This window comes from Perca fluviatilis, chromosome 13, assembly GCF_010015445.1.
Source record: "Perca fluviatilis chromosome 13, GENO_Pfluv_1.0, whole genome shotgun sequence".
Classification (NCBI taxonomy): Eukaryota; Metazoa; Chordata; class Actinopteri; order Perciformes; family Percidae; genus Perca; species Perca fluviatilis.
In genome coordinates, this window is record NC_053124.1 from 18,694,205 (window position 1) to 18,712,872 (window position 18,668).

Genomic DNA, 18,668 nt, shown 5'->3' on the forward strand with positions numbered 1-18,668 from the left:
GTGGAGTGCTAACCCGGAAATGACGAGGGGGATGAGCGTGACGAACGCCTCTCAAAATCGGACAAATCTTTTAAACTGATGTTTCTCGATCTGAAATGAAGACCGATTCAGCCACTGCATGGCCTATTTCTCGCTTAAGTTTTCAGAAACACGTTTCGTAAACCATTTTCGTAAAATATGAGATCGTAATCCGAATGAGCTGCCATTAAGGTCGGTTTTGAAATTCGGGAGAAGCCAGACCCACGTTGACGCGTTTGTCCAATCAGCTGCTGGTTTTCATTTGGGCGACAATACAGATTAGTGCCGCCTGCTGTTATGGAGACGTATTACTCTCAAGTCGGCATCGCGTCGGTGTGTTCCGAGGCACTTTTTTGACCAACTCGGGGAGGCAGTCAGTCAGACTGCCTTTTCGGCTGACGGTCGGCCGTCGGGTTGGTGTGTCAGAGCCTTTACTTGTTCTGACGGTGTCGAGGGTTAAGTGCTTTCAGATAACGTACAAATGTCCCACGAATCCAGTGCGTTTTCAAAAAACAACTTTATTAATACTTTCTTTTGTTAAAAACAGATATATAAAAAGCTTTAATTCAGTTATTTTACAGAGAATAGTGGCTTTTGCTTCAGAAAACAGAAACAAATCGCTACTTGTACAATGTGAAAAATAAGTCCTTCCCCTGCAGTGACCGAGCTTAAATCGAGTCAGCATTAAAGAAATAAAAGTTTTCCTTTTCTTACCAGAAAAAAGGTCTGTGGAAAGTTTATAACAAACACGGTGTTGCTGCTACATTAAGGCTAAACCCCCCTACAGACACGTGGAAAACCTTCTTGGTAAAGTGACAGTTTTTTTTTTATTGTTTTTTTAAATATAATCTTCAAAATTAAATAAAACTTGAAAATTAAAAGCTTCTCAAAAAAGCAAGCAAGTATTGCACTGACAGATCTCCTACTCTAGTACCCTTTAAAAATATCAAAAAGGAACTCCCTAGCACACCCCAGAGGAGAAATGTATATAGCTGAAGTTTTCAGAAGAAGCAGTTACTGCTGGACAAATGCCTATTTGTATGTTGTTTTAGTCAAGGGGTAGTTAAGACCTGTTTGCGAGGTTGTGAGAGTGTAGGCAAGATACTGCATTTCACATCCAAGGTCACAGTTCTGGTGGGTTAAAAAGAACCTTGAAGAACTCTATTTAACCCAAAGATCACAAGAAAGTGACCATGGTGGCCTCAGCGCCTGGTGTGTCTTATTAGTAGGCAATGCTATACCCAGAACAGCGCTGCTTAGCTTCTAAATACCCCCTAATTGGCATGAAAAACATAGAAACTTATAAAAGAAATAAAATGCATTTAAAAAATGCATTTTACTCTCTTACATCATACAATTCAGTTCTCAAATCAAAAAACATAAGCTTTAAAATGTGAGGAAGCATTAAAAAAAAAAAAAAAAAAAAAAAAAAAAAGTTTATGGTTTATGCTGTGTTTTGCTATTCTTAAACACATATGTTCGTCATATGGTTCGGGGGTGAGGAGCCTGATCTAGGAGCTAAAAAAAAAAACAACTGACATAAATTTAAAAACAAAATGTGTTTCTATTCTGCATCAGTTCAACTGATGCAATAATTTAAAGGACAATCTAAAATTATCTAGTTCAGGGGATGTTTAAAACAAACAAGATTTGGACAGAATGACATGCAAACCAATGGCAACAATACTATGAACCAACCAGACAACCTGACCGTCCAAAATGAAAATAACAATAAAACAAACGCACACTAGTTGAGGGAGTGGTTTGAGTGTATCGATCTTTGAATTTGCTCAGGAGTTTCTAAACGTTTGGTAGTTCATGGAGTCCAGGCAGGAAACAGACGGACAATAAATGTTCCTTCTTTATGAAACCTCAATCTGCTTGACTTAGCTTCAAAGTGTTCATAATGGAGTTTGGTGGAGTTGTTTTTATGTGTGATAGATCTTGTGGTCGTAGTCCGTGGCAGAGCAGCTGTTGTTAGAAGCCATTTCTCTGCGGATGGGCGCGGGGATGCTGCTGCGGTGTTGGTGGTTGTCGGTCAGCGTCAGGTTCAGCAGGCTGGTGCAGGTGGGCAGGTAGACGTGCTGCACGTGCTCCACCTCCGACCGACACACAGGACACAACTGAGGGAAAGGAAAGTTATTAAGTATCAAGTATTTGTTTATTTTCTAATATTGGAGGTCACTTATGCTTTGAGCCAACTCTGAAGTACTAATGCATTAAAGTTGTGAACCCTTTTAGTGGCCCCTTAAAGTTTGGCAATATATTTGGGCATGCTGATCCACATGATCGTGGGTGGAATCTTTCTTGTTATGAACTCATAGACTAAGACTTCATCACACAACCATTTCATGGCTCAAAAAACAGACCCGAGTAAAACAACAACTGAACCACGTTAACTAATGCACCAGTCTTGTAATGTAAGACTAATTTGAGTCAACGCACATGTTGCCAGTAGACATGAAGCAAGAGGTTTCAAAGCCAGCCAAAAAAAAAAAAAAAAAAGTGCAAGCTAACAGTCTGTAACCACATACCAAGAGTCACGGAAATTCTCTCATCGAATGAGCGGTGGTGAGTATAGTTGACAACTAAAGAGTCCCCACTCAGGTCTTTCTGATCAGTGTTAATGTTAAGACTGAATGACACAGACAATATATATCATACAGTTAACAGGAAAGGCAAGCTTAATCATGAAAAAGTGCAATGGATTGCAAAATTCTCTCGTCTTGAATTGGTACTGACTCGTTCTCACGTCTATTAGCTGGATCACGTTTCTTAGCACAAGCGCACACAAAAATGATGAGAAGTTAGAACTGAAGTATAATTAAAAAAGAGCTTTCAGTATAGCTGGAAACTCAAAGTAGGCTGGGGTGCCTTGAGTCAAGGACCAAACAGAAAACAAAACGCTTTGGTTTTAAGCTCTCGCCTTGGCTTTTAGAAAGTACTGCTTCTAAGGCAGTGTTGACATCAGCATCTTCAGCAGAACGGTCTTTTTTTTTTCCCCTCAGTGTGTATGACATAAGAAAGTGCTAATGAAAGGCTTCCCAAAGTAGCTGATAAACAAACACCTCAGCATTCCATTAGAAACATCTACAGAAATTTTGCGAGTGAAGAAGAGTCTTACCTGCAGCTGATTTGCGCAGGTCTGGCAACACACCATATGGCCGCAGGGGCAGAATGCAGCATCGATCTCCTCCTCGCAGCAAAGCATGCACAACAGAGCCTCCCTGAGCTTCTGCAGCCGCTCCTGCAGGGCTCGGCTCTGCTGGCAGCTGCCACAGTCCAGCCCCTCGTCCTGCGAGTCGTCTTGGTTTGGGGAGCGTGAAGGAGAGGAGCGTTCGCCGCCGCCAGACACCAGGTCCGCGACACCAGAGTTGTAGAGGGCACGGCGGGCGTGGTCGTACACTTCCTTGGAGGTACGTCGGATGTCGAAAACATACTTCTTGCCCAGGTTGATGTTTTCGTTGAGGAAAAGGGACGCTAGATGGCCCTTAAAATCTCTGCTGTACTGCATCATCACCGCATTAGTGACTGTGTCACACCTGGAAAGGAAAATAAGATCAGACGTGATTACTACGGTCAGCAAAATAAAAGCATTTGACCTGACAAACTACCAATCCAAACTTATCTGCAGTATGGAGGGTATGTCCACTTATCCAATATCTCCCTTGCACTTTTTATTTAGGAATCACCTAATTTTCATCCTGTTCCAATGCCACATTCACCACTGAGATAAACACTGTACACTTGTTTTTGAGCGAGCATGACGAAGATATGCCCATCAAAAAAAAAAAAAAAATTCTGCAGACTCTGAGCTAAAACCCATCTCTGAAACAAAAGAACAGGGCTGTCTTTTGTACTTTGAGTGACAATTTCATAGCTCAGCCATTTGAATTGTCCCTGCTCACTGCAAATTTCAGACAATGCAGAGGAAAAGTGCCACCTCTACCCACTGAAGATTGTCCTCCCCAATCTAGGTTTCCATCTACCCTCATTCCGGTCATGTTTTACGTGTCCCACTTTGCATGTATATTAACCATAAAAACAGTGTTAAAGGGGGGAACAGGAGCACACTTTTCTCAATGTTGTTTTAGGTTTTTTACCTATTTTATAATCTACTAGTCTTTAGTGAAGGACCATAAACGATTAACTGCTCTAAACATGAGATGAGGAAGATTGTTCTCTCGCAGCTCAGATTTGTGAATGACTTAACAACTGCAGCACAGACTGTTGACAGACATCAATACAGACTCTACCGAGCAGCAGAACTTAAAATTCATTTTAAATGATAGCTTGGCTCATCACATGTCTATAGACGACTTCTCTAAAATACCTCTAATAACTTAAGGAAGTATCAACTTTGTGGAAAATTGCAAAGTTATTAAAAAGGCCTGAATCTATTTAAATCCAACGGCACAGCTATATAGCGTTAGGGTGTATGTGTAAGTCATTGATCTGGGCGGGCTCAAACACTGTGCTCACCTGTAGAAGGCGTGGGTCTCTGTAATGGCCCGGTACATACCACTGGCTGCCCGGTTACTGATCAGCTTGAACAAAAGCACCACGCTGTCACTAGTGTCCTTGTTAACTGTCAAGTACACGCTTTTCCCCGACTGGGTAGCAATCTGGATGATTGGATAGCTTACTCTAAGATGAAGCAAACAGAGTAAACAGTAAATCAGACATGTAGTTCGTAAAACAAAAATCACAAGTTGACATGAAACATACTGTCACAAGAATACACAGGGCTATTTGCAGATTTCTAGGTGGAGCATACCTGTTGACTAAGCTGAAGTCCTCCTTGCATATGGCGATACCCTCAGGGCCGACTCCTATGGCCAGCCGTTGGCCATTTGCGTCGCGAGCCCAGTGCCACTCCACGCCGTAATGCTCCAGAGAGGAGACCAGCTGCAGGGCCTGATACTCCACTGAGCCCTGGCTCAAACTTTCCAGAGCCTTGTGTCTGGATATGATGCTGCAGAGAAGATAAGGTCGGGAAGAAAGACAACCATTTAAGTTTATTTAGCTCTAAAGCTCAGATTGGACCTGACATTTTCTGACACAAGCTTTAGATCAAGGAATGCCCACTGTGACAGGTGTATTATACAAGCAGGATAAATGCAACTCTAAGAGTGTGTTTTTGATCAAAAGTTGAACACACCCTCGGGCAGAAATCTCTGGATCTTTTCTGACAACTATACTTATGAGATCAATGCTTGGGCAGCATAGCTGAAGGCTCCTTTTAGCCAGTGAGACCTGCTGATATCTACAGACTGTGGTAGAAAATGCCTAAGGGCCAGGGGTGGAAGAAACAAATTGCATTTGCTCTTGTCTGCGACAGTTTGTTTTTGTACTTAAGTATTTTTTTTTATCTTCAAATGTGAAATTTCTTTAAAGTAACAGTACTGTAATTTGAGTACAATATTCTAGGAGCCTTTCCATCCCTGCTAATGGGCGTATGTATACTATTTTGATCCACAGAAGGGAGATCGTTCGATGAAATGTATAGAAACTAATTGTTGGGAAATACATGCACCTTCATGCATAACAGCCTGGAGGTGAGAGTAGGCGTAGCAGTAAGCAGCTGTGACTCCTGGCTCAATATAGCACATAGATAAAAGGGTTTAATGTAGCAGGTTTGGGAGCTGGGGCTTGATAACGTATAATTTAAGAGTCTCTGCGTGTGAGGAAAAGTGCCATGTGCACAATTGTTGTTGTTTTTTAAGTAGGCGCTCCAAAAGGATGCAACTTCAAAATGGAGACACTGCAGTAACTCTTGGATAAATTCCCAACAGTTGTAGGTGGCACAGGCATTGCTGTGGAAAGTGTGGTTGGTGATTGCACAGTACAATAGGATCCACGTTCTCAGAATCTAAAAAAACTTTGTAGTAGCAAAACTTTGTCACCCTCTTCTTGTTTACAGGGAAAACATTCAAGATGTACAGTGGGAGGTTATGTCAGTGGAACTCTGCAAACACATGCTATCTGATTTTCTGCCAGCTGCTGTTTGTGTGTGTGTGTGTGTGTGTGTGTGTGTGTGTGTGTGTGTGTGTGTGTGTGTGTGTGTGTGTGTGTGTGTGTGTGTGTGTGTGTGTGTGTGTGTGTGTGTGTGTGTGTGTGTGTGTGTGTGTGTGTGTGTGTGTGTGTGTGTGTGTCTCACCTCCAGATAAATATGGAAAGAGACATTTTAAAAATGCTGCAGAATATTAAAGACAGCACTATCAATTCAACTCAATGTAGCATTTGTTTGTTTTTTGCTTAAGACAGCACTTTGAATTCTTAAGTCCTTGCCACATTATACCATCCATGACTCTTTGCCATGACCCATTATTTACTTTTCATCATGTCTTTACAGGATGGACTATCTCCCTCAGAGATAGTGAGGGGGCAAAGCTTCAGGAGAGCTGGCACAGAACATGTTTCAATGATTAGCCAGAGTTTGTTAACCTGCATGTATAAGAGCTTCTCAAAGTATGTCCAAATTCCAGTTGTCTTGTGTAAACTACCCCACAACCCAAAGATCAGTAGTAATGGTTTCAGTTCAGGGTCAGACGTTTTGTTTTACAGTAATATGTGGAAAGAAGAGAAGGATTCTGGGCCAGCAAAACAATGAATACCTTTTTACCATGCTATGTATTCACAATCCACAACATTTACATTCCCTGCTCCTCTTGAGGGCCACATTGGGCTGCTTAAAAGAGAGTTGTACCTGTTCATAGTGGCAGTGCTTGGCTCTTCGTCTCCACACAGCTCTGAGTACCAGTACTTGGCTGTGTTTTGGTTGTAGTCGCCAAACTCTGCCTGGGCCAGGAGCGCGCTCAGCTCCTCTGCTTGTTCTGAGCCCATGCGTAGGTGACCGTTATGGAGGTCCTCCTTCACGTGCATGAAGAAGACGTGTCTGGTGGACAGGAAGAAAACACAACAGTGGTTAAATGGGAAATATTTCAATTGATGACAAACTTTATTTTACACTTATCCAGAAAGAGGACAAATGACCAGCTCTCCCATTGTGCACCCCATCAGACAAATAGTGCCCACTTTCACTGGTCAACTGACTTTCATGTGGAAACGTTGTGGAGTCAGGACGTCTGGAGAACAAACAGGCCAGAGCAGGTGGTTATTACAGGGCTAGAATTTCACCACAGCAGGTGTTTGTGTGCTTATGTGCAGCAGAAGGAAAGCAACTGTGACATTTGTTCAGTAGTTTTTAATCTCTTCCTCAATACACACTATTAAAACTTTCTTCCTTTTAAGTGTGAATTCACTCTAAACAGGGAGGTTGAGAGAGGGAGAATAGCTACACGATTGAGTCGTTTCCTCCAGTAGAGGAAGTATTTGGACTTTTAACCTGGTGGTGACACAGTGGGCAACTGTGCTTGAACTATATCTGCTGGGCCAATGTGTGACCACGATAAGACCATGTTGAATAAAGTAATGAGACTTAAAATGAGTTACAATGTCCGGCATCCTGTCTGTGTCTCTATGGCTCATTGTCAAAAATGTGGTTCAATAACCCCCACACTCATGCAGTATGCTCATTTAAAGACAAGCCTCAACTAGTTTTGTTTTTGCCTGACTTATGGGGAATTCTTGTTTGAAATGAGATGGGTTTATGAAGTGACGAGGGGAAAATAGTTCAAAGATTAAGGATTGTCAAAAAAAACAATTGTTATTGTTACGGCTGAGAGATTAAATGAGAACAGAGAGTTCTCATGTGGCCAAGAAAAACAGCTCAATTCTTAAAATAAATAAATAAGCCATGGCAGGTCCATGGTCCTTTCCATTGTTTTGACCAGAAGATGTGAGGAATTTTTTCCTTCTAGCAGCAGGAGACAAAACGTCAAGAGTAACACCCTGACTGACTCAATCCTTACAGCATAAAGAACGTTGAACTAGAGTAACCTAAACTGATCCTTCCTTGAGATTACCTATGCGCAGTAACCTTAAATTGATTGTACAGGCAAAAAGGGCCTGCTCCCCGCTACTTGCATCAGTGACAAACTAGTTGGACAGCTCGTCACTGGCCATGTTGACTAGCTGGGATCTGGTTGGTGTGCCTGGGGACTTAGTTCTTACTTTTAACATTGGTCATTGTTTTTTTTTTTTTTTCCCCACATCTTGCACCAATTACGTACATACAGTCAATGCAACAGTGCTCAAGCATGCAGTGACCTAATGTAACCCTCTTGCTCTCTATATCGACTATAGAGCTCACTTGACAATGCCAGAAATGAAAGTATGGCTTTGGCATCCTGTGCTGACAAACGTTCCAGCCGTAGAACAATTTAATGTGAAATAAAATAAAAAATAAATGGCTGTGATTACTTTGGCCCACCACATAATGATGTGGTAGATTAAAAGCAGACTGCGCCAGAAACTGCTTGTTATTTCCGGAAAAGAAAATCCCTTGGGCTATTCTCTTTGAAGCATGATGCAAAGGGAGACTGTTTTCATTTGTGCAAATCAGGTCACACCAAGACTTGAGGATACTTGAGGGGGTTTAGAGGGACACTGATGAGAATTGAGGGAGTTTAGAGAGACACTGATGGAGAAGGTCAGACTTATCACCCCTTTATTAACTTTGTATAAACCCATTGTGTTTATATTTATGTGGAAAATGAACCTTGCCGAAATGTGGAAGTGCAGGGGACACAGGGACGAGCTGGAGCCAACGTTTCTTTTGTCATCTTATGGGACTTAAAAACCAGACTCTTGAGGGAGCAGCGCACAACTGGAGGCAGAATATACACACTTGTGTATTGCAACGGCTTCAGTACGCATTAACAGAGGCATACCTCATCCAACACACATTCACAGTGCTTCCAAGGAGTAACGACAGTAGCGAAAGCAGCTGTGAGGCACACAAACAAAGTCGGTCCACACCGCCCCTGAAAAGCCAGACCATAACAACGAAGCCCCATAGCCGACCAGCCTCAGGCATAACAAACATTGCTTTGATATGGTGTTAAACATCCCATTCCCTCCAACGCACACACACAAACACTGTTCTCTATTGTGTCAGGCCTAGCAGGCATCATGTGATGGAGCGCTGCTAGTTAGCTACCTGCCTGATGCAAACAATAGGGCTGACTGGAGTTTACTACAGGGTGCGAACAAAGGGTTATGATAGGGCAAGCTGCGGAGGTTACTATAGTTCAGGCAGGGATTGGCAAGAGGTTAATATCAGTCACTGTGCCACTGAGCAAGACATTTAATATCTTCCTTCAGCACAAGTCCCGGCCTGTTAGTTTGGTGTTTGAGCTGGATTAATTTTAACCTGAGCGTTGTTTCACTTAACCAACTGTGTGTGACAATGGACTATTTGGCCACTGAGCTGCTGAGCAAGACAGACTCCTGCATTCCAGGTGTTGTTGGCACCCACATGTGTAAACAAGTGTGGTCGCTTTGCTGAACCGAAATGTTAATTAGCATTCGGAAGAAAGCCCCTAAGCAGTAGGACAGGTTAACAGGCCCTGCAACAGAGGTAACAGCAACAGTTCAACGATAGCCGTTTCTGCCTGACATCCCTGAGGCTGAATGAGAGCAATCAAATATGCACTATGCCAAATACCATGGAAACACACAGCTGTTTCACATGCAGAAGGTAACAATTTCTCCTACTGAGGCCCCTGTGAAGCTATACTACTACGGTATCTGCTCTAAACAAATCAGCTTCGTGCAGCAAGGAAAACTCACTACAAAACTCTAGTTTATGATAACAACAAGGGCACAAGTGTTAGTACAGATTACCCTGCTTTCTTCCTTGGCTTCAACATTAACTTGATATCTGATGATTAACTTGAGCCGTCTCAGGATCTGTTCAGGTGGTATAGTGCTGCCTCCGCACCTGTCAAGGTCCATCCTAAGCTCAGGGCATCCCAACATGGTGTTTGAGGCTGACTGGTTGAGACAGAACTGAAAAAAAGACTTTCAGCCTTTACTCGCGACTAGTAGCTCGAGTGGGACGTCACATCCATGTCGAAAAACGAATAACCGTGGGTTGTTGCGTTCTTTTTGTCACACAATACTACGAGTCGGAGAAAAGATGGATTTTTGTAACATTTAGGATTCTATTCACCCAGTTGACATAGTACACAAATATATTTCACAGTTTGATACATGAAAATTACGTTTTGATTAACATTAACGTTAGGCTACTGCTCTGCTTTCTGCTCAAGACTCTGCTTAAAGCCATTGTTGTCATATAGCAACCAAGCGTCTCTAGCCAATTTCAGCTGCACAAGCTACAAAATAACTAATTAGGCGGTATTTAACTCATAAGACTGTAGCGACATGCCTTTAGGTAGCAGTATACAGTGCTATGTGTACAACTTCTTCATTTGGTTACAACAACGACAAAAGTACTTAAAAATTGTAGAAAACCACAATGTTTACTAAGTGTGATGCACGACGTAGCCATCTTTGAAAGTGAACTCTGGGTCCTCTGAGTTCAGACAACTTGACGAGTCGTATATACGACCTCGGTGGCGTTCTTTTTGCAACTTCCGGTTCATAACTCTGGAAAACGACTCGTAGATCGACTTCGGTGGACAAAAAGAACGCACCATAAGTCACAGCACTTAAAATCTCCCAAATCCATTCCAAATCTTGTTGGGTTGTAAGGATGCCATGCTGCATCAGACTCACACTAGAGAAGCGGTTTATCTGCAGCTAGATCTTTCCACTTACTCACATTACTATTTAGACACATTTGCCCATTCATCATGACAGAGTCATTCGTGAACACTGCAGCCATCATCACAGCATTTCCTCCTCCTTCAGACTGGCCTTCGCAGACATACCAGACCCAGGCTGAATGCCATGAAGTCTGTGCTGAGACCCAAGTCTCCTGGCCTACTTTTAGTGTATTACACTGTGTACATATCATTGCTTTGTCCTTCATTGGAGATAACCCATAATCAAAGTCTTAAGAGGCTTACTTATTTACAGTCATAAGACCCCTGTGAATGCCAACAGCATTGGAGAAATAAATGCTATTCAAAAACAGTGGTTGTGGGGAGGGCAAGGTCACATAGGGTGCTGCTGGATTGTTTGAATACTTGATTGCCTGGCTGGAATAATTCAATTAAAGCAAGCCTGAACCCTGAGAAAGAATATTTGAAAATAGGTCACTGGCTACAGAACTGAGCTAAGGGGATATAATTCAAGTTTTACAGCTGATTTCTTCTGTCCAGTCTTTGAACCATTCAAATTTAGAACACCAAAATATCCCAAAATGCGGGGTGTTTGGCCTTTTTAAAAGCATCTCAATGTTGAGCTATTTGCAACTTTTTTATAAAAAAATAATTTGAGAAATCAACTTTTTACATGTACTTTGGTGCCAGAGAAAAAAGGAACGGGCACTCATTATCAAGTCAATTAAACTCTCTAGTCCGTTTCGCCCATCTATAAAACTATTGTCTCATTTTAATGTTTTCTGCCCCAACCCAGTGTCTATTCCCCCAGTAGGCAGAATGTCAGCTGCTTCGCTTCACGGAAGAACAAAACGTTCCCCACAAACTGAAACCTAACACCTCTGCCTAGAGACTGCACCTTATCCAGCCAATCAGTAGAGTTTCAGACCTCATCGGTCAGGCTCTTAGCAATGTGGTTTGTAAGCTAGTCAAATGACACACTGCCAGGAGCTGTGTGCTGTGAGGTTACTGGCGGTCAATGAACTATAGTAAACCCAGCGAAACATCTTTTCCCATGGTGTGGGGCTTAATGGAAAGCCAGACTAAAATACTTAAAGTTTGAATCATAATTGACCAGAAAGTTGTAAAACAATCATTTCACAAACTAAATATAACATGTGTGCCTTTGCTTGTGTCGAGTTGAACTGAAAGCTATACAGCAATAAAACAAAGAAGTTGTTTGTAAGCTAAACGCCTTGAGTTGCAGGGTGGTGCGCTGCACTGGATGGTAAAACAGCGATTAAAAATCAGCATCAATCCTAAATTCAGGCCAAATTCCAACTGTCATTCTTGAAACAAATGAAGGAAAGAAAGTCATAGGGCTTTTAAAATCTACTTATTACTGACCACGGAGCACGATGAAGAGCCACAGGCATTTTGTGTGATCTTTAGCTTGATTATCCCCCCCAGCCTGCCACAGTGAGCTAAACATAACTTGTGTGGACTGAATAAATTAACTCAAATTCTAGTTTTAGATCACATCAATAGAGCAGAGTCCATAAAGTTGGATGTAAATATTTCAAGTCTGGAAGTTTTTCCAGTTCTGCATCACAGAACTGACTTTGAGGAAATGAATGTCCGTCTTTAAGCTTTTCTCGCTGTCTCTCAGCTATTCTCAAAGACTTGGTTTGATGATGCCGACCCATTGGTCTATTAAATATTTTAATTTGTGACACGAAGGAACGCTTTATGGGGAAAAATAGACATGTAAAGTTGCATGCAAATATATTGATGTAATTAAAATAAAAAAAAATAAAAATAAAAAGTAATTGATTAGAATAATTCCTTCTTAAAAACTCATTTGGCTCCTGGTGTAGATTTGAATTTAAAGCCTGAGGAGTAAACAGGTGAACAATCAGGACCTCTGATAAAGCCTGTACTAATAGCTGTGCCCTTCCAGGATAACCAAATGTTGCCTGATCAGAATGTTAAAATCGGGGGCTAATGAAGGGAAAATATTCACGTTTCAAAACAGAAACACCCCCCAAGCAAGACTGTGTTTCATGATGCAGCTAATGCAAACTGTTGTTGAGGCCCTTGGGTCAGTCTCCCTTAACCAATTAAGTGTTCTTTCCTTCAGTTGATGCATCACAGAAAATGTTGGAAATGTTTTTTAAGCAGCTATATTTTGGAGAACTGCTTTTGTTTTCCACTGACATTAAAATAAAAATATTAGTCCAAGAAAATGTTGGAAGAATCTTTCAGTGCAACTCAATCTTAACACCACTGGAATGTTTGCACGGCCCTGCTTTGTTATTGTTCAATGTGGACCCTTCAGCTGTCCACAACAGAAGCTGGGAGAAGACATTGTGCCACACTTTATGCATCTGCAAAATTTTATTTGCAAAGCATGCTGGGAAATACTAGATTTAAAAAAACCTAGCCTGGGAGAGATGGATGAGTCGAGAATCTTGAACCCTTTTCTTAAATCTCATTGCTTTTAGAAGCATTGGATAGGGCTGCCACAGAATCAAGCTGAGCGTAAGCCTTGCAACTCAAATAGATACAGCCTGCACTTTGGTTTTGCGCAGTAGAAGACTACTTATCACTTATATAGGTATAACTGATTGTAAGAAAATTGGTTTAAATACTATAGAAATGTGGGCTTAATTTTGGATAGTAGATTTTTCAGCACAAGTTGGCCCAACAAAAAGGAGGAAAATGAATTAACACAAAGTACCCAAATAATCAGCTGTATTTAAGCAAGAACACGCCTGTGACCTGCTAGGCTTTACGTGGCAGCAGAGTACACAGAAGCTTATATAAGCAGCTCTGTGCGAGCTCAGTCCAGTGCAGCTTATGTAATAAGGCCTATAAGATGAGAGTAGAAAAAAAAGAGGCCCACCCCTCAGCTCAACAGAGCTGTGGTAACATATAGTCCCTTTTGCTTTGTCTATATGCTGCTGAGAACATTTAGTCCAGCTCACATCCATTTGTGAAATGAATGAAACCTACTGTGTGGTTATAAAGAGAGAGTGTGTGTGTTGAGGGGCACAACTTACCTTCTAAAATTGCCATGATCAATTTTAGAAGGTAACTGACTGCCTTTTTTTGTCTTACAGTAAATACACCAAACATGCTGAGTGGTATGCTGAAATGTCTGTAGACTTGGCCACATTTCAATAGGAATGCGAGTAACACAAATGTGCAATAGAGGAACTTGTTCTGCATTTGCCATGATGAGGTGTGCCTGCTTGCTGCTTGGCTCAGAGCATGCCTGCATGCAGAACAAGTTGAGTGGAGGCAATGGTAGCCTAAAGTAGGTCAAAGGTGACAGCACAAGAAATTAGTGAAATGGGATCCTACCTTGTCCTCAAAGCCCCAATTTACTCAAATTATAAACATATTCCCTACAAGTCAAGGCAAGTTAGAAGTTTTAAAGTTTAAATAAAATTAGAAAAAAACAGAAATGCCATGTAAAGTTTTCATGACTCTTAAATGAAGTATAGCAGTTTCCCATACTTGTGTTGGTCCCCAAACTCTCACTGTGTACTGTCAACATCTTGCCCTCATCTCTAAAACTGACGACTTAAATGATATCACATCTGAGCAGATTAAGGCTGTTCCAAAATTAAACACATAGACAGCATTGTTGGTGTGTGCCATGTGTGAGTATTTATTAGCAGCAACCTCACACACACCCTGTCCTGCCATATTACTTCTTTATCTCACTTTTTTTTTTTTACAAGCCAGCACCAGCCATCTGTTGATAACCCCTGCTAATCTAGTGGAGGTCAGAGCGCAGGCTGCCAAGTGTCTTCTCTCCCCCCCGTTTCCCTTCCATTTTCATCAAAGGTTGCCAAATATAGGCCAGACCGTGGAGGGTGAGTGAGATGGACAGAGAGGATGTGTGAGCAGGGACAGTTTATATCTGACTGTGATAAAAATATGGCAAGAGAACAATGTTGATATCTTTATATTTGAGGGAGGAAAGAGGGAGTGGGAAACAGCTGAAGGTGGGGCAGTGGGTGAACTGGGGAGCAACTGAGAGCTAACGGCCGGGTAAATCCTGGCCAAGGCAGATACAGATCAGTTTAATGAAAAGTTCTATTGGCTGTGTGTGTGTGTGTGTGTGTGTGTGTGTGTGTGTGTGTGTGTGTGTGTGTGTGTGTGTGTGTGTGTGTGTGTGTGTGTGTGTGTGTGTGTGTGTGTGTGTGTGTGTGATAAACTTATTTATTTCAGTTATAATTTTCAGCCAAAACTGTAACGTTTAAAAATATAGTTAAACGCAGTGGTCCGACCTGAGCTTTCTGCTTTGCTTATTTTATGTACTGTGTTCCTTTGCTAGTATTTTTGATAAACAAAATCTAGCATTACAAACAGCAACATCTCACCGCCAGTCAAACTGCTAGTTTGTGGTGTCATTTACTTAACAGGTACATTAGGTCTCCAACCTACATTAGGTCTCCAACCTAATGTTAGTGAAAGTGTTGACATGATGGCATTAAACATGCATTTTAGATGAATGAGATAAGAGTATATCCAGTTGTTCCTAGACCCCATTTGCTAAGCGCTGTTAAACTGTATGTACAGGACGCTGAGTTTTCTACCCGGAAGTTCTTGTAAACAAGCCTTGTGATTGGGCCTATAGCAGTTTTTGTACTATTGAGTTTCTAAAATGAAATTATAGCATTTCAGGTACACATGATTACACAGTTCAAAGTGCACATTAAATTTACATCCTGATGCTTTGAAGAAAAACTATTACAAATATCACTAGGTTATCCAGCTCCAACAGTGACTCATGAGGACATATTGCTGTGAAAATAAAAAACACCCTACACCGGCCTGTCAGTTTCCAACAGCATCTGCAAAATCCCAAATAGAGGCTTTTGTTCAGACAAAAATGGCCACAAACAATTGAAACCAAAAAAAAACAGAAAGATATTTTGAGTTGAATGGGGGCTGTAACAGAGGGCCTGGCTGTTGCACAGAAGGTCCCTGGGGGCAGGCACAGAGCAACACAGCCCCAGAGCTGCTGGATCACATTTCCTGCCTGGAGCTCCACCAAAATGACCTATAGTAACCCCGGAAGAGCTTGAGGAAGAGGTTACTACGGGGCATTCTACTGTATTCCGAATGGAATTCAGTAATGATGACTTTGTTTTGTCTGGCATGTGCTCATCATGGCATGTCATATGCAGTCATAGAAGTATGTGTTCATGAAGAAATAAAAACAAAAAAACAGACCACATTCAATTTTCACTGATCTTTTTCAGAGAAGGTTATGTGTAGGTAAGGAAGTGGTTAATTATCTGTTCATATGCCTATAAACAAATGTGATGAGTTTCATGTGGCAGATTTGCACACAATGTCTTTGCAAGCATGCGAGTTGGTAAACCTACCTCGTCTGTTCCTGCAGAATGAGATGGGGCTCCACAAAGAACTTGACCCGTAGCCTCAGTCGACAGGGCGTCACATTATCCATCTGCTGGCAGATGCGGTTCCTCAGATTCAGCCACAGGTTCTCTCCTTTGCTGCCTGTCAACTGCAGCCCAAAGTAGTCCACTTCAATTATGCCTAACTTTCTGCAAACCTGGAAAGAGATGGAAGAAATTGGCAACAAATGTGAATAAAGAAATAAAAAAAAAAAAAAGGATCCTAAAACTGTGTGGCAAAGAGTATTATGGGACATGATTTGGACAGAGGAAGCGTTACAGTTTCTATAGGAGTTTTTCCATAACAGGGTGGTACATTGACTAGATAGGTCACATAACATCTTGACTTTTGAGTTGTGACATTAGATTAAAATGTACAAGACAATCCATAGTGGTTTTGGTCTCATTGGGGGTTGGCAATCGATAGAATTCCAACAGGAATCAATAAAAGGTTTTGCGAAATTTAAGAGGCAAGAAAAAAAGGCCGTTTTTATCACTTTGTAAATAAGGATTCCTGCTACCCCAGTGCTACTCTCACACAGATGAAACCCATCAATATTTTAGAACTCACGAGAGGGTTAAGTACTCTTGAGGGCTCTCCCGGGGTAAAGGGGCTCATCGAACCCACACTCCCACGCCCCCTCAGTGGCGGCCACGGTGGAACGTCTGCAGGGATATCATTCATGCCCAGGGAAAGTTGGGGATATGCCTTGCATTTTAAGTAGCTTTACATTTCATAAGCGGAAAACTACTTGAGGCAACTGATGAAAGGAAAAGTTCGCATGCTACCCTGTTCATGTCCACTTTGGAGGGAAAAGATGTGAATATGTGAACGCAACGAAGGTTTCAGTTAGAGTGCTTGCAAGGGCAGGAGAATGAACTCAAGTAACCTTAACAAAGCCATCTGCCTCTGACTGACATGCAGGTAAAGGCGACTGCCGGAGGGTTACCACAATGTATCTAAACTTCCCTACATGTATATCAAGTCATTCGTTTTGACCATAAATCGACGTTTTAAAAAGTTTCATTGCTACATTTTTTTTTCTGCACGTTGCGAGCAGCAGAACATTTTGTTTCCGCCGTCCCTAATTTGCAACAAAGCAGATGTAGCCTTTCGGTGATTGTTTACTTATAAAGTTGACATTACATCTTATTTAAGCACTCCTCGTCGTGCAGAAACTAGGATCACTTCCTCAGTTTTATTTAACAGAATACTGGAGTCATAAATAGGCCTTACGCGATCGACCTGAAGTTTAATAAAATAGAAGATCTCCAGTTTCGTCAGACAACCAGAGCACCGCTGCCCTGCCTGACCATGACACGGTGCTTTAAAAAGTTATCATAATAACAAAACGAGATTTGTATTCCACCACAGCCTACCTTATTCAGACAGTCTTCACCGTTCGCCTTCGCATCAACTTCCACTTCCATCACCACCGAATCCGGACGAGTAACGTGGCAGAGCATTTTGGCTGTGTATTTTGTAAATCTTTGGTGTGCCACTCATTAAAAAATAATGAAACACTTCTCGAGCCTTCTTGAACACCCCCTTACATCAAGCCTTCATCACCTTCATAGCCCTTCCACTCCGTGTGGCGAATCTGTAGCCACCAGCTGTAGGCTATATATCAATGAAATGCCATGCACAGCAACGCCTACTCACCGCTGTCCAATGGGGGCCAATTTGACATAATCACCGCAAAACTTAAACCAATCGGAAGTCATGTTACATCCGCACGCTGCTCTGGCTCGAGCTCACCTCCCGTGCCTGAAAGTGTGAGGATGAGGAGTCCACTGCGCCCTCATCTGGCGCGCCTGTTGCACAGAGCAAAAGTGACTTTCAACACACCTGCTCATATTAATTAGACATTTAAGCGAAATTCAGCAGACCTTGGGGTGAGTTTTATGGTTTAATGGCTTGTATACCGGTTTCCCCCATCGGTCTGTGTAAATAATGTAAGGTAATGCAGTCCAGAAATAGCTGTGATAACGGGAAAATATCCCGCAAATATCTGCAGCTGCTGTAAAAAGCTTTTATGAATGTTTCATGATGGCATCTCCGTTGTGTTCCAACCTTTCCTATTAACCTTATTCATCCTTTCGGAAATTCATCTTGCACCATGCAGCTCATCAGACAGACAGACAGACAGACAGACAGACAGACAAAAGACCATAGACAACAGACAACAACAGGACCACTAAACAATACACAACATCAAATATCTCTACATTATAAAATAGTAAAATGCAGTATCATTAGCACCAGTGGGCTATCAATAGTAAGGTGCAACATCATCATTGACATTTTAATATCAGTACAGTATTATCACACGGAAAGGATCAAGTTATTTTCCCTAACTCCTTAGCTTTATCAAGGCGAAGAACAAAAGGCTGAGATAAAAGAGACTTCCCTGTCTTCATTGCTGACAGGAAGAGTGATAAAATCCTAATGAGATGAGTTGTTAGTTCTTTTGGCATCTCGACGCGTTTGTTGAACCTTTGACATTTATTTTCACCCAAGCTACTGAAATACTGCTTTTGCTGTTTGGTTCCTGCCTACTTATAGAGAGACATTTAA

General features: G+C 41.8%; 1 protein-coding gene across 1 annotated transcript; it reads right to left on the reverse strand.

Annotated features, from left to right (window-relative positions):
• Positions 1-516: 516 nt before the first annotated feature.
• mylipa (myosin regulatory light chain interacting protein a) lies at positions 517-17,711 on the reverse strand. Its single transcript, XM_039820630.1, has 7 exons — positions 17,471-17,711; positions 16,058-16,248; positions 6,728-6,916; positions 4,796-4,993; positions 4,501-4,665; positions 3,143-3,560; positions 517-2,141 (listed from the first exon to the last, which is right to left on the reverse strand). The coding sequence occupies exons 1-7, from the start codon at positions 17,555-17,557 to the stop codon at positions 1,947-1,949; spliced, it is 1,443 nt and encodes a 480-aa protein (XP_039676564.1). The 5' UTR covers positions 17,558-17,711; the 3' UTR covers positions 517-1,946.
• Between the last annotated feature and the right edge of the window lie 957 nt (positions 17,712-18,668).